This window comes from Euprymna scolopes, chromosome 1, assembly GCF_053919585.1.
Source record: "Euprymna scolopes isolate OS-2025 chromosome 1, ASM5391958v1, whole genome shotgun sequence".
Classification (NCBI taxonomy): Eukaryota; Metazoa; Mollusca; class Cephalopoda; order Sepiida; family Sepiolidae; genus Euprymna; species Euprymna scolopes.
Genome location: NC_136482.1, coordinates 68,682,904 through 68,699,585, shown reverse-complemented (window position 1 = coordinate 68,699,585; position 16,682 = coordinate 68,682,904). Strand labels below are relative to the sequence as shown.

At 33.9% G+C, this 16,682-nt stretch overlaps 1 protein-coding gene across 2 annotated transcripts in view; it reads right to left on the bottom strand.

Moving 5' to 3' along the window:
• Window positions 1-1,559: 1,559 nt before the first annotated feature.
• LOC145302393 (uncharacterized) overlaps window positions 1,560-16,682 on the bottom strand; it is a 191,597-nt gene continuing 176,474 nt past the window's right edge. For both annotated transcript variants that reach the window (XM_080144664.1, XM_080144655.1), the window contains exons 3-5: window positions 15,240-15,420; window positions 9,291-9,496; window positions 1,560-3,972 (exon numbers count right to left, since the gene is read on the bottom strand). In XM_080144664.1, coding sequence (XP_080000790.1) covers window positions 2,440-3,972; window positions 9,291-9,496; window positions 15,240-15,420 — 1,920 coding nt within the window. In that variant the 3' untranslated portion in view covers window positions 1,560-2,439. The remainder of the gene's footprint in view (window positions 3,973-9,290; window positions 9,497-15,239; window positions 15,421-16,682) is intronic.

The following is a 16,682-nucleotide window of genomic DNA, read 5'->3' as shown; positions in this document are numbered from 1 at the left end:
TTGAATTTTTCAATAAAAGTTTTAAAATAAATCTATAGTGTTGTTTTCTTTAGGGCGACAAATTTATCGTTCCACCCTGTACTTTGTTCTATTTTTCTTAACTATATTCTGCATTAGTACACAAGTTTCCTTTACACATGTTATCTTTTTATTTTTTCTTCCACCACTTCTTATTACAGTGCCATCAACTGTCATCTCTTTCATTTTTATATCACCAATTACTTTCCATAATGCATTGCACTTTTCTTTTTCACTCAATGTCTTCTTTCCAGCTTTTTACTCCTTAGATTCCAGCATGGGCTGGGTAAGTACAAGTTGGTTTTTGTTTTTTTCTTCACAGTATCTATTCAGTACTTGCTTGTGTACTAGACATGCATCTTCAAATCAGGTTTTAAAAAGGTAAATATCATATTGCTTTATTTTCAATTTTGCATCATTCTGTAGAAAGTCATTGGCCATATGCATTGCATAAGATGCCAATGAATTTTTATAAAACTATTTTTCTGCAGCAATGAAATCCTAATGTGTTAGCCTTGTTTTGTTAAATATAGAATTTCAGATATAAAAAAAAAAAAAAAATGGAAATTAAATGTTAAAGAAATAAGGAGTTGGGGGTGTGTGCATTTCTTTACATCCATAAAAAAGTGCATTAAATTTTTTTTCTTTTTTTTTTTTTTTTAAATAAACCAATTTTGAGAGTTTGGGGCTGACAAATTATGATTTATTTTCTCATCAATGGTGATATTTTTATTTCTTTGATTTTAGTGGATGTGCTCACCGACCTTCTAAATGTGTATTATTCATTTACATTAATGCTTTTTCTGTATTTGAATACGATCGTTGTTGATTATTTGTATATGTTTACACTTCATGAATGGCTGTAAGAAAGATGAACACATACAAATAAACAATCATATTTAAATACGAGGAAAATATCACCATAAATGAACAACACATTTTTATACCACATTTCAACCAATGTTGATGACAGTAATAATTTGAAGACAAAACAATCTTAACAATTTTTGTGTTTTCTTAAATTTTACAGTTGCTGTAATTTTGCTTGCAACTATATTACACCATGGCAGTTTACAAGTTTGTTGTTTAACTGCACAAAACATTGAAAATAAAGTTAGGTTTATCAAAAAGATGACTTGGTTTAATCATTTTTACGGAAATACGTCAAGATGCAAAGAGTTAATAATTATCAAGGAACTCATCTCAAAATTTGGCCTATTTACAAAATAAGGACTTTTTTGTTTATGATTATAAAGAGAAAAAAAAACATCATTAAGCAAACATTTTTTTAAATGTACTGTATCAAAAATTCTTATTTCAAAGAAAATCAGTACAACTTTTTAGTCAACTTTTAAAAGTTAATTGTAGGGCACAGTCATAAGACCCATGGTCATTTTTTGCTGTCAGTTTCTATGTTTCATATTTTCTTTTTAAAATACACTTACTGCATCCACAATTGAGGTATACATAAAATTCAATATCTTCAGACTGACCTTTCCTCATTTGTGAAAAGCAAAAAAAGAAAAAGAAAAACTACAAAATTTTAAAATCCCCCATTTAATATACAAAATTTAAGAATGATTCAATGAAACAAAAAAAAAAAAAAATATCATTAGGTTCATTTCATTCATAAAAGAAAAAAAAATCAAGTTGCATCCATTTAACATTTTTAAATTTGCAGGGAAAAAATGAACAAAACTAAGAGAATGTCCCTTCAAAAGCTTTCAATAAAATTAAAAACAGTGTTATATAGGAGACTCCTAGGAGAGTCTAACAAAATAAAATTAAAATCCTCATTTGTCTAAAAGTTTTCTTCATTGTTTAAAAAAGCCTCAAAATGCTTCTTGAGAAACAAGGGAAATAATCATTTCTATTTCATGTTATGTTAGGACATTTACAAACTGAAATCATAAAACTCATCTTAAATATCAAACATGTTTTTAGCTAACGTTTCTAATATTTTTGTCTTTTTTTATAAAGTCTATTTTGACATTTAGTCATTTTCTTTATTAAAACTGAAGTTTTTGTGTTTATAAAAATTTGATTTTTGTGGGCTTTTAAAATTTAAATAAGTTTTTTGCATTAACTGTTCATAAAAAAAAGTGGTTTTCTTTTGTCCATGTAAAAAAATGCTGATTTTGTTAAATAAGTGGTTTTAGTGATGAGAAACAGTAATGGGAAAAGAAAAGTTTGTTTTGTTTTAAATGAAAAGGATAAATTTCCTTTAAGTACAAACACATCGGGATTTAATTTCTCTTTACAAATGTTTTGTTCCTTGCATTTTTAAAACAAATGAAAGGGAAGACAGTCAAGGATACAAATTCACTTTTATATTTTCTTTTATATCTTTTTGATCTTAAATAATAATAAAAAAGATGACCCCCCCAACCCCTATATTCCTTTTCGTTCATGGCCAGAATTTTAAGAATCTACTTTTACCCGGCTTGACCGCAGTTCTTTCTTTGAATGTAAATTACTGAACCTTAAATTAAGTCGGCACGATCGTTTCTGGGAGAGGTTTTCCACTGAGGCTTCTACTCCAGAATCTCGTTTCCGCTTGCTGTATCGGAGATTTCTTGATGCTTTGTGGTCATTCATCAACTGTTGCTGCCATGCAAAGAAGCGTTTCAACACATGTGTCTTCTCGGCAGGACATTTCTCCTCTTTGCTTTGACTTGGAAACTGCATACAATTGAATGATGATGGGCGAGCAGGATTTCCGCTGTTTTCCGATGATTTCCGAATACTTTTCTCATTAAGCTTATGTGACGATTCATCATCGGAAATGCTGGTCCGGGAATGTTGCTTCTGAGAATTATTTGATGACCGCAAGTGTGGTCCAGAATTTTCGGTGATGTTTTGCGTGTCCACCAAGTGTGGGCTAAGAAATCGTTTTGCAATTCTCTCCCTGAAGTCAAGTCGCCCATTAGAAGTCTTTCTGGTAGTCTTAGTAGTAGGGGTTGGTGATTTGGATCTTGTAGACTTGGCTGGATCGGTATCACAGGTCTCAAACACATCATCTAAAGACTTTTCAGTTCGAGTACGAAGCATCTTTGGCCGTAAACTGAGTCTCCGCCGTACTCGAGGTAATGTGTCTACGTTGTGGTTATTGTTTGTAGCAGAGTTTTTCTTGTCCACTGTTGCTGTGGCAGATGCTGATGTAGAGTCTTTGTTTTCACTGCACTCACTATCATCATCTTTGAGGTTAGCGTTGTGGTCAATTTCTCCAGTTTCTACACAGCGGTTGGCAGGTGATGTATCTGTGTCGTTGCCTCCTCTGCTGTCTTCGGACTCATCTCCAGACAGGCAGATAGAGAATCTCATTTTAGATTTGCTTGGTCTGTGCTCAATTTCATTCTCGATGTCAGTTTCTTTACAGATAGAAATATCTGAAGATTCCTCTTTGCTCGAGTCTAAGAACGGTGTAGCACCAGCCAGAGAAAAATCTTCAGGACTTGCAGAATCGGATTTGTTAGTTGGAGACTCAGATTCTATTTTGGCATCATTCAATTTCTTGGTCTGAGAGCCAGTCCGAATATTATTGACTATTATCTGATTGGTATCATTAAGTGATAAAGGTCTGGTGGTCCTTGTGCTATTCTCATGTGCTGCTATTGGTAGGCTTTTCCGCTGCACATTAGCACAGACAAGAGGCTGATCTGTACTGGAGAGGCCAACGAGATTGGCAGCAGCATTTTGTCCATTTGCACCAGGCAACAAGTGGTACTTGAGGTAAGCATTTATGTCCATGCTCAGCTTTTGTTGCTTGCTCAACTGGAGGATTCGCTCTTCTCTTCGCCGCCGTAGACGTTCCAGCTTACTTGGACCCATTGTGTCAATCATGACGATAACACATGTTGTATTGTCTGCCTTCAACATGCGCTCATTCCATTTTTGAAGGGCATAATTAACAAGGTGTTCAGCCGGGTTGTTCCAGTATGTCAAAGGAGAAAACTGGGAAAAGATAAAAAAGAAAAAAAAAATTACTGTCTTGAAAATTTTATATACATGAGAATACCTACATTGTTGTATATTAAAAAAAAATAAAAAAAATAAAGAAAACATTTTTAGTTTAAAAATGGTTATCCAATTCTCCAAGGACACTGCTTATATCTATTCTGCAATATAGACATAATCTTAACTCGTTTAAGCTCCTTTATATTCATTAATATTGTATTTTCTAACCATAGTTCAAACCGTTTCTAATTGAAATTAATGTGAAATGATTTGTCTGCTACCCATGTTGACACATAATTACATTTCCGTATTTTAATATAAGGGGGACTTATCCTTTTTTTAAACTTTAGAACCCAGAAGAATATATATTTAAGTATTCGAAACTAACTTGAGAGAGAAAGAGAAAAAAAAGTAAATAAATAAAAATACAAAATCCTGTTAAGAGATTACCCCACCACACACTATCGCCAGGTTCTTAAGTACCAAGACCTATTCAAAGACAGGCAAGCAAGCTTCTTTCTTTCTTTTGGCCACTTGCCACACAAGAGAAATGCATGTAAACTTAATTTTTTTTAGCATGACAACTGAGCCATTTTTTATTTATATTTTTATTTTTCTGGAATCCATTCTTTCTAAAAATTGCAAACATGTTGTATATTGTATTTTTAAATCTTATTGACTTAATTTCTAAACATTTTTAATTTCCATTCGTTTTGATGTTTTAAATTCTTTTTTTTTCTTTGAAAAAATGTATTCTAATAATAACCTTTTTTTTTTTTTTTTTTTTTTTTGATAAATCCATCACCCAAATAACAGAAATAACTCCTAGTTTGAAAATGATCAGCTATTTTAACTCCTATTCTGCATTATAGACATAATCTTAACTCGTTTAAGCTCCTTAATACTTAATTCCATCTTTTTATCTTAATATGCATTCATACTCTATTTTCTAAATATAATTCAAGCCATAGTTTCTAATCCAAATTAATATGAAATAATGAGTCTACTTCTCAGGATTACATTTTCATATTTTATTTTAAGGAAGACTAATCCTTTTTTAAACTTTAGAACCCAGAAGAACTTTAAGTTAGATACTTAATATCTGTATTTTATATTCGCTTATATTGATGTAATACCAATATTGAAAAGTACTTAAAAATCATAGTTTGTACTATTACTTAAAACTATATTAGTAAATACTCCTTATTTTTTCCTTTTTGTGGGCTAAAGAATGCAGAGTCCTTGCTTTAGAACTAAATATAAAATCTTAATATCATTTGGAATCATACTTTAACATTTCATCCTATTCTTATACTACTAATCTATTAGCAATTCTAAACGATATCTTAATCCTTTTAAATCTAATAGTTACTAAAGTAAATGCTTTCACTTTAGTGTAAATTCTGTTTCAATTCTTTTAAGTGTAACTTTTCAGTAGAGATATATAGACTTAGTACTAACTCGATCCTCACTATCCATGCAGGGATGCAGAAATACCTGGTTTAGAACCTAGAATGGGGCTACCCTTCTTGGAGCTGATGATCTTGTAGATCTCCATGTTATCCATGTAGAAGGAAACATGTTAAACCTATGCTACTACCCTCATACATCTTAGCACCAAATCAACAGAGGAGGGAGGGCTCTTTAGTCCTAGTCAACACCTTCATAGAGCTGGTGAGTGGAACAAACTATCGATTTGCAAACCTAAACGGCTTAAGGAGTAGATAGGCTCTGCCTTATTGCCCGGCTTTCACACTCCTTTACCTATTAGCCAGGCACAAAAGGTATGATCACAGGGATTCGGCAGAGGCACCCAGTGCTTGGCGTTGTTTCCTGACTAGAACAATGAACGCTCCGTTCCCACCTCATTTCCATCCCTTAAAACTGGGCATCTTGGGGATGCGTGATGGTCACATATGTCAACGTGATTAGACTGGGTCGCTTTTGTTTGACAGGTTCGAGGATACCAATTTGACAGTTTTTCTGGCTGCTGTACTCTGACTGACAGTATAGAAGCCCTAACTTTTTGGTAGTGCTTACAGCGGCTGTTCCATCATCAGTTGTATAATATCAAGATGGTTGTAGTGTCATGTCACGCATGATAATGGACCCTGCACTTATCTCCGGTGGGCATTCTCGAGGCCACAATTTTGTGAACGAAGAGTTGGCTGTTGGTCAACTTACATTGCATGTTTTGTATTATGCACCTTGTCCAGTACCTCTCAACCTAAAACTGAAACTATTAAATAAAATGTCTACTCTATTAAAAACTACAATCAAACCAGATACAAACTCAAACAAAACCAAAGCGCCTCCTCTCTTGAGGCTTGCATTCACAAATATCCACAGATTTAGAACTAACATAATGTAGAATCCTTTCTCCTAGCAAACTCCCTGGATATCTTAGCGCTAAGTGAAACTAACCTACACTCCTCCATCCTCTCTAACCATGTTAACATGCCTGGTTATCTCCCACTTTGCCATAAGAATTCAGACACATATGCACGAACTTGGAGTCTATAATCGAAATACCCTTCCCTTGATTAGAATTCAAACTAGAATCATACGACCAGGCCTTCATGTGCTTTAGATAAAAACCTGCAACATAGCGTTAACTACTTACATTTTCTCTACCGTTCTTCCTCTACCTAGGACTGTACCCTAATCAACCAAGTCTGACAACAGAGATGCAGTACTTTCCCTAGATACCAATGCCCAAGTACATGTTTTGTGACTTTAATATCCAATACAGTAATTTGCTTGGTTTCTCTAGTTACAGACACAGCTGGTAGCATCACATATAGCATTTTCTATATCCCATTCCCTGTCAGATAATCATGTTCCCGACCCATCTCCCAGATCGATAGGATGAGCAAGCCTCATTTTTAGATCTATTTCTGACCACAGTAACCCTGGCTTGTGTAACAAATGCACACAGTAAGCCACTTGGAAATGCTAATCACGTTGTGATAATGGTAGAGATCAACCTCAACTTGATAAGCCATTACTCAAAACGCTAACAAGTACTATAAGAATCATTACTCAAAACGATAACAAGTACTATAAGAAGGCTGACTGGGAAGCCATAAGGAATCACATCCAAGATGTTTCAGGGTGTAATATCTTTTCTCTTCCTGCAGAACAATATGCAAATGAGGTTACGGAATGGTTCAAAGAAGAAATTGGAGCGCATGTTCCCACACAGAAGTTTTATAGCAAACCACACTCCCAACAATGACCAATAGCAGCTACACAATCAGATGAACTAAAGGCAGCATGCATTCCGTAAATTTATCGAACATAAAACCAATACAAATAGACAAAAGTTTGTAGAAGCTAAAAATAATTGTAAGAGAGAAGTAGCTGCAACCAAGAGAAGGTATTCCAAAGTCACTAGAAAACGTATTGAATCACAGAAATTAGCGACTGGTGATTTCCATAACAGTGTAGTAAATAATGGTCAATCAACAATTACCCCACTATCCAATAACCCAGAGATTGTCTCCATGGCAACCGAAAAGGAAAATTTGCTTCCTGGCGGTTTGCCTCTAACTCCACTTTAGTCCCAACTAACCATCCCTTCCCAAATTTCCCTTTGTGGATAGAAGCCACACTACCATATGAAAATCACCCCTTCCCTTGGTGATACCCTAAAAAATCTAGATACCTCAAAAGCATGTGGGCCAATACTATTAAAAAATGTTCTGCTGAGCTTGCTCTGATTCTTTCTAAACTCTTCAACAAATGCCTTACTGAATTTTGCTTTTCAGAAAATTGCTTTTGTTGTACCAGTTTTCACAAATTTTGGTGAGAGAACTGACCTACTAAATTATCTCCCCATTAGCCTCCATTCTTTCTTTGCCAAAATCTTTGTGTCTTTAATTAATCAAGCACTAGTTTGCCACCTACTAGACAAACTCTTTCTGACCAACAGTATGGATTTAGGTAAGCCCATGCTACTGCAGATATCCTAACTGTAACCTGCAAACATGTACTATGCACTGGATAAGGCAGGGGAGGCTAGGCCAGTAACTCTAGTGGCATCACTGTGCCTGTTTTACAAGTACTTTAATGGTAAGTGTTTGGATAAATTCAAAGTACTAGCGCCCCCTCGACATAAATACTCACGACAAATAGCAAAATCCCACTCCCACACCATAGAGATCCCTGGATGCCAGAAAACCTACTTAAATAGTTTCTTCCCTCGAAATGTTAGGCTTTGGAATTCCCTCCCAGACCACTACTTCCCTGACTGTACTGACATGCAGAAGTTCAAGTGTAATGTGAACAGACATCTCGCTGCCCAGCTCCCTACATAGTATCCCTGCAAATATATTACCAAATATTAGTCTCTTACAACTTAGTGGCACTGTCTTATTTGGGGCGAAGAAAAAAGCAAAGAAAAAAGGTAAACACTATATTACACGAAAATATGTTTCTTTTTAAACAATGAACATGATGCTCATCAACATCGGTTTTATTATTGCAATGATTGTTTATTGCTACTTTAATCAAATAACCACAAACAATTCTCATATTTTATACATTTCAAATCAGCTCCTCCAGATGTTATATATTGAATTATCTCCCTTAATATTAGATACTATAGATATAAACTTGCTGTAACTCCTCAGCATTGTAGTGAAGTAATTTTAGTTTTTTCATTTTTATTTGTTTGCACATTTTTTAGGCTTAAAGGTAAATGAGTTATCTCCCTTGTTAATTTTTATTTGTAGGCGATGATTTAAAATGTTTCATATTAGTAATCATCTGGCCAAAATAAGTAATTTTTTAAAATAAATTGTAAAGAACATTATCATTAATATAGTACAACAGTAACAAATAAAAATTGGCTAGTCAGAAAGTAAATTTGATTCTGACTTTATAATCAGAAAGAGCACATAGTTTTACATAAAGAGTACAAAGTTCCAGAAGACTAGATTTAATAAATAGTGGAGAAATTACTGAATTTCTTGCAATGATAAAGTCGATATTTTTTTTTAAAAGGTTATTAAAAAAATAAAAATAAAAAAAGTCCCATGAAAAACACAAACTTTAACACTTAAAATTTTTTAAACTTTTAAACTCATGACATTTGCATAATTTAAATGGTTTTCAGCTTTTTCTACACAGCTTTATTCACCCAAGATGATAAAATAATTAGTTAAAAAAAAAAAAAATCTTATGCTATATTTAACTCGTTTGTGAAAGACTGCATAAAAAAGATATTGAATGCAGAAATAAGGTTTAAAAAAGCCACCATCATGATTGTATTATGCAAAAGAGTCATGAAAAGAGAAAAAAAAGTTACTCACAATATCGTTTACTACTAATTGGTCAAATTTACGCTCATTCTCAACCACAACCATCACAGCTTCGAGAGGGGTGAGCATATTCCAGAGGCCATCACTGCCTAAAATTAGGCATTTGTCATTTTTGGGTAAGAGGCTATGCACAGACACATCAGGCAGGGGGGAAATTATAAAATCTCCGTGGGCCAAGTTGAAACTCCATAAGTCACCTGGAAAGAAAAAGAAAAACATCTAATTTGATCTGGAACTTGGAATGAGAGAAGTCTACCTAAATGAATTAAATAAAGGGTTGACTTTGAGATTTCCTGGAACGGTATCAACTATGACAGAATAGAATGCCAAGAGAGTTTCATATAGGTTGTTTAAAAGAGATGCATTATGTTGATGGTTTAATACTTACATTGCAAGAAATTTAGTAATTTCTATTTTTTAGAAGTTATTCTTATGAAACTTGTTAAGGTAGGAATGCTAAGGAAATTAATGGTCTGAGAGTGAATGTTACCAAGACCAAAATGATGATCAGTGATTGTAGAGGAAAGTTCACCTACTCAATTTGTGGAAAGGGACTTGGATGCAACTCAATTTTTTGTGGTACTTATAACGTACATAAGTGCAGTGAAATTACAAGTAGATTGAGACATGATAACCAGTTTATGTACAAGAAGTGGACGACCATGTAGATGACAGATGTGGTAAAAGTATATCTGGATGGCAAAGTTATTAAGGTTGTTCAAAAGATGAGCAGGTGCTAGTGTGATTGTAAGTATTACAAACCAACAGAACATTACTATTGTCAAGTAAAGGAAGAGTCTATCAGACGTGTGTGTGTGTGTGTGTGTAATGTTATGATGTATAGAAGTGAAACCTGGCCAGTGAGAGTTGGGGGACATGCATTGCATGAAGAGAAATTATATGAGAATAATATGATGGATGTGTAATGCAAGTCTTAAAACTAGACTAAATCTGATGAGCTTATGAGGGATATGAAATTTGGATAATAAAAGGTGTGACGAACAATGGCCATATTGAAAGAATGTCTAAGAGTTTCATGGTTAATAGCTGGGTTAGTTCACAAGCCAAGAAAAACATGGAAGGAAATGATATGCATGAGCTTGAGAGGGATAAAGAAATAACCAGAGATACAGTTGTTTGGAAACCAATTTCTGGAAGCTGTTCAACACATGGCTGTAGATTTGCTTAAAATCAAAATAATCACAGTAAAAAATTCTTTTTAGAATGCATTTAAGATAAGATAAAAGATCTCTGTAAAACAATATCTTTATAGCAAAGCTATAGATGCGTATTTGTGTAATATTTATCAAACCATAACATCAATTTTTATGATAAAGAATTAACAAAACCAATAAATGGTGTTCAAGTTATAAACAAAACTGCTTCAAACAGCAGGCAGAGCTCATCAACCATTACCATCTGTTGGTTCTAATTCCTGTTGTTTCTGATGTTCACCAAGATCTTTCTATAGACTGGATCAATCAAAGTATAGGACACAGTATTATGGAGGGGCGTTAAGTAGTATTTTGGCTTCTATTGTTTCTTGGTCCCGGAGAAAACATTTTTCACCATTGCACTTTAGAGTGTTTTTTTTTTTTTTTTACACAGTGATCACCACTTATCAAGGCCCGGAAGCCACTCAGGGATAAGGGTTATTGCAAGTACATTACGTTAGTGAGGAGATTTGCTGAAATGTTTACTTAAGGGGGCGGTTCATTAGGAATTTGTTAACATTGGACTTGAAGACATCCAAGTTGTAGTCCGGAGGGAAGCAGGCAGACGGAACAGAGTTCCACAGGTGTGCAGTTCTAAGGAAGAAGCTTTGTTCATGGAATCCGTGTTTTGATTTAGGCACAGATATAGAGTGGGGGAAATTTTTCACAGTGGATTCAGCTAGACGGGTGTTTTTCGTGAAAGATTGGCGAGGAGGGACCAGAGATTGGAGTTCAGACGAGCATCTGCCATGGAAATGACGATAAAACAAGGACAGGCTCGCAACGTCTCTTCTATGGGAGAGAGGTTGCAGGGTAGAGAAAAGAGCATCCCCCACTAAGCCACGAAGTCTATTTTGTACTCTGTCAAGGCAGGATAGGCTGTTTTTAGTAGCTCCTGCCCAGATATGGCAACAGTATTCCATCCTTGGACGTACTTGGCTTTTATATAGATAGAGAATTGCATCAGTAGTAAGATATCTTCTGGAGCAGTAGAAGGATTCCACCATCTTTCCAGCGACTTTGGCAACAGACTTGATGTACGTGTTCCATTTCAGATCAGGAGTAAAGGTCAAACCCAGAAGCTTGTCAAAACATGGGGCCTCACCCAAACGAGAGCCATCCATCACAATTGATGCCAGCTGGGGATCAGAGCGTTGATGATGTAAGGATAGGAGTTTGGTTTTGGATGCATTAAAGGTAACCAGCCACCTCTTCCCCCACTGAACCACGCGCTCGAGATAATTGGAGAGAGAATCAGAGAGAACTTTGTCATTTACAGCCTTTGATGTGTTGCCATAGATGGTCGTGTCATCAGCATAGATGTCAACAATGATTTAAGTATGTGTTTAGGGAGGTCATTGATGTAGATCAGGAAGAGAGTTGGGCCCAGGATTGACCCCTGAGGGACTCCAGCATTTATATTGCAGGCCTCCGATTTTTGTCCATCTACCACTACTCTTATGAGCCTATCGGAGAGAAATGATTTAATGATTGAGAAAACATTTCCAGTTATACCGTAGCTGGAAATCTTGTGAAGTAGACCCTTATGCCATACCTTGTCGAAGGCCTATTGATACTTTGTCATGATTATCTACAGCTGAATGGGAATAAGTTTTGTGTATATCGATATATACAAGGACAAAACAGACAAAATCTTCACCACAAAAAATGTTCTGTATCTCATCTCTCTTTTGTCAAAAATGTTTCATATTAAATTTGTAGGAATTCTGAGCAATAGTTTAAGCCCATAAGTATTTACTAACATAAGTAGTATTTGTAGTACTATTAGAATTATGACTTCCACTATGTGACATCTGACATGCTAATGGTATATCAAATCTTACTAATAGTTTAGGAGTCTGTAGTGGAATGGGGGCAAAAATGGATGGTCACATTCAATGCTGCCAAGACTAAACTTGTTTCCTTCAATAACTACAAAAAACCTTCTTTACCACCAATAGCAATGGCCAAAGACTATCTGAAAGTACATCTTTTAAAGTCCTCGGCCTAATGTTCACAGAAAATATGAGTTGGAAAACTTACATTGAGAGCATTGCCAGGATCGCTGCGAAAAAGGTAGATTCTCTCTACCGTGCTAGAAAGCTACTAATACCCGAAAGTATCCTGTACCTCTATAAGGCCACCATTCGCCCATGTATAGAGTATTGTTGTCATATTTGGACTGGTGCATCTGCTACTAGTCTCTCGCTCTTAGACAAGGTTCAAAAAAAGAGAGTCACCAACCTGATAAGTCCTGAACTATCATCTAAGCTTCAGCCTCTGTCCCATAGACGAAATGTAGCATCCCTCTGCCTGTTCTACAAGTACTTTAACGGTGAATGCTCCGACGAACTGCAAGCACTTGTACCCCACCCCTCGATGTAAATACCCCCGACAAACCCGACAAGCAGCAAAATCCCACCCCTTCAGAGTTGAAATCCCTAGATGGAAGAGAGCCTTCTACTCCAGTAGTTTCTTCCCCAGAACCGCCAAACTTTGGAATTCCCTTCCAGGTTCCTGCTTCCCCAACTGTACTGACATGCAGAAGTTCAAGTGTAACATGAACCAACATCTTGCTGCCCAACTCCCCACATAGTACCCCTGTAGCTTATGTCCCTGATAGTAGCCCCCTACATCAAAGTGGCAATGTACCTTGTTTGGTGTGAAAATGTAAAAATAAATAAATTAAAAGAAAAAAAAAAGTGTTTTTAGTATTAACAGTATTAACATTTAACAGACTAAGGATGTACAGAGAAAGGAAAGTGAATGAAAAGAAAAAAGTTCCAAAAGAAATTTGTTAAATTATTTGCATATCATTAGTTTTACATCTTAGGAAAATTCAAGTTCCTCAAAAAGTGCACTTAGGAAGAGAAGAAAAAGACCTTTATAGACTTGTCTCTACTTCCTCATTACAGAAGGGACTTCAGATAAAAGCTAATAAAGCCACCCATTCAAAAAAAAGGTAATGCCAAATACTGTCTCCATCTACTTGCCTCCTCATGAGGGCAAAATTTGATACATGTTCAGTTTTATTCTGAGGAAAATCTAGCATTGCCCAGGAGCAATAACTTAAAAAATAAAGTTGCTTATTTTCAATAAAACTAAAAAAAAAAACAGAAATTGTGCATGAATAATTAAAAAAATGTTGAAAGTTCATACATTTTATTAATAGTAATGAAACTGTGGATGAACTAAACAGGCATTGACATGTTCATTTTTTTTTTTTTTTTTTAAATACAAGTGTTCAAAAAGTAATAAGACTTACAATTTACTAAGGACAAGAAATTAAAGTATTAATATTTTTTCTAAATACAGTGTGTTTAGAGAAATGGAAATAAAAGCACAATAAAGATAGTAGACACTATTAAAATTCAGTGTTTTTGCTAGATCATTTTTTTTTTTTTTTTTGCAATTCATGCATTTGAGTTAATATAGAATTAATATTTTAATTTAGCCATACAATATTATGTAAACTTTTTCTTTTAACTATTGTTTGATATTCACATCTTAGTATCTTGCTCACATATAAAGGACTTCAGTCTGTATGCATGTCCAACTAAAACTCCAAAACCAAAATATTTACAAGATAAAAACCACATTAAATATCTCCTTAGCAATGTTTTATTGAAAAAATATCTAAATTTTATGTAAGCGAATATCTTTACAAATCTTTTAAAAAATACAATAAAATCTTTAGAAAAAACAAAAAATATGCAGCAACAACATTTGAAAAGTTATGGTTGATAAAAAAATAATATTTAAGGTTTTAATTCTAAATTCATTGTTCTCGCGTGAAAGCAAACACAAAACATTTTTTACTACTTCTATCTAATACACACTTTCGTTTTGTGACAACATAAATTAAATTATCTATCTATACTTCTCTTATTTTTTAATCTTTTACATTCTTATGTTGATTTATGTACTGAATATTTGTTAATGAAATCTGTATAAAATCTGTTCATTATTTCATTCTAAACACTTCTTTTTTAGAGAATTAAAATAAAGTTATTTAAAAGTTCTTTTACGCACATTTGAAAAATTGAACATTTCATATCTACATCACCATTTGCTTCATAATAGATAATTTTTTTTTTTAAGTGCAACAAAATATATATCACATAAAATAAATCCAAGGTAATTCTTAGATTCAATTTTAATTAAATTTTTATACCTTTGTAAAATCTATAAAAGTGCACTTTGAAAATGAATAACTTTCAAATTAAATTTTGTACCTTAATTTTTTAAAGTTTATAAAAATCATTTTCATGCATTGCAAGAAATGCTTTTCTTGTATATTGATGAAACTACTTTAAAATTTTACTTTATTGAAATGAAAAAATAGTAAATAAATTATAAAGAATGCATCCTTAATTGGACTATTACTGGAGAGATGGAAATTGCTTATATTCCTTCTCTCTCCCAAGCTTTCTAATGCTAACAATTATACCAGTTTTTCTTCATTACTTATTTTTTTATTTATTTTTGTTTTTATAATAAATCGGCAATGTCAAGTAAGTCTTTTAGTTTGAAATATTTTTATTTCAAATAATCACAAATAAATGAAAAATAAAAATACCACCCTAATAAAATCTAATCCCAGGCATACTACATTATGAAGCTGTATTTTGAATGTATATATCAAGGAAAAAAAAAAAAGTAGCAGCCAAACATGTGTACAACACATACAGGTCTAATAAAAGTGTCTATAATTTGAGTCACTTACCTAAAGAACGTGCCACAGCCAGGAAGGGAATCTTGTCGGTAACTGTGCTACGTCTAATAGGTCCCTTATGGCTGAGCTTGGGTCGGTTCCATACAACCCTTTGTACACCTGCCTTGCTCACAACTTCTCCGCCACATTCTTCAATTCGCTTGCGTTCCTCGGGACATTCAGGCTTATGATCCTGGAAATAAGAGATGCTTGTAAAGAATTACTGTATATAAAAATGTACTCATGACAACAGTCTATTAAAACTTTTAAATACAATTTTCAAATTATCTTATTTTTATTCTGAATGTTATATCAAAAGCAATTGTTAAAGGATTTGTTATCACCATTCAGGTTTGGTTAGCACAGATCACAATTTTCAGCTATCTCCATTATAGAAACAAGTTGGTAACTGACGCATAGTTTATAAAGCTATTAAGACTTTTTACTTATAACACCTGGTATTCCCAAATGGTTAGCCATCTAACTAGTCACAAGACTCAATGTTGATTAATTTTAGTGATCTTATGGGAACCAACAGAAATGATAGAAGCTATTACAAAATAGTTTGAGGACAATGACTAGGATAATAGTTGGTTGGCCATTGGGCCAAGATCACGGCGTAATATCTGTTCTGATACTACACTTCATCTTTTCTGTCCTCAGTCAGTGGAGGAGAAATCCTTCATGACGGAGACAATTCTTATTATTGTTTCTATCCAGAGTGCATCTTTTTGGGGAGCTGGATTTTCCCCACATTAAAAACTGACATTGTGTCTAATTCTGTCCTCATGGGGAGGCAAGTAAATAGGAACAGTTGAAGCATCAGCTTCACCATGGTCTACAAAACACGACCCGCCTCTGAAATTCACCAGTTACATAACCACCATTACTAACAGATCTCCCTTTCTCTTGAAGGGAAAGTAGAACCCATAAACAAATAAAAAAATCGGATCAAATTTGATGTACGATGACTGTGATATTGCTAGAAAAAAAGTTTTTGCTATTTCTTGATTATTATGTCTGGCCACCTTTTTCTCATTTTTGATGTGATCTACATCACCAGTTGTTGCACTCCGCATTCAAGAAAAGCAAACAGGACATAACATGCAATGAAATAATATACAGATCTGTTCCCATATCTCAAGTAATAAATCTGATACATTTTATTAAATATCTACCTAAAACTAAAGATCAAGTAGATATGATACAATTGAAAAAGTAAGAAATCAATATTTTTGCAAGGCGATATGTGATTTTAGTGGAAAGTGTATATTTGTGTGTGAAAAAAAGTACAAAGAACGGGGGAAGTACTAAAGGAAAAGGAAAACAACTTTTTTTTTTTTTTTTTTTTTTTTAATTGAAAACAGTCCTATATCAAATAACTTTTAAATGAACACAATCATGGTATTAATTCTTTATTAAAAGCTTTTATAATAACGTTTGTAGTGGATATAC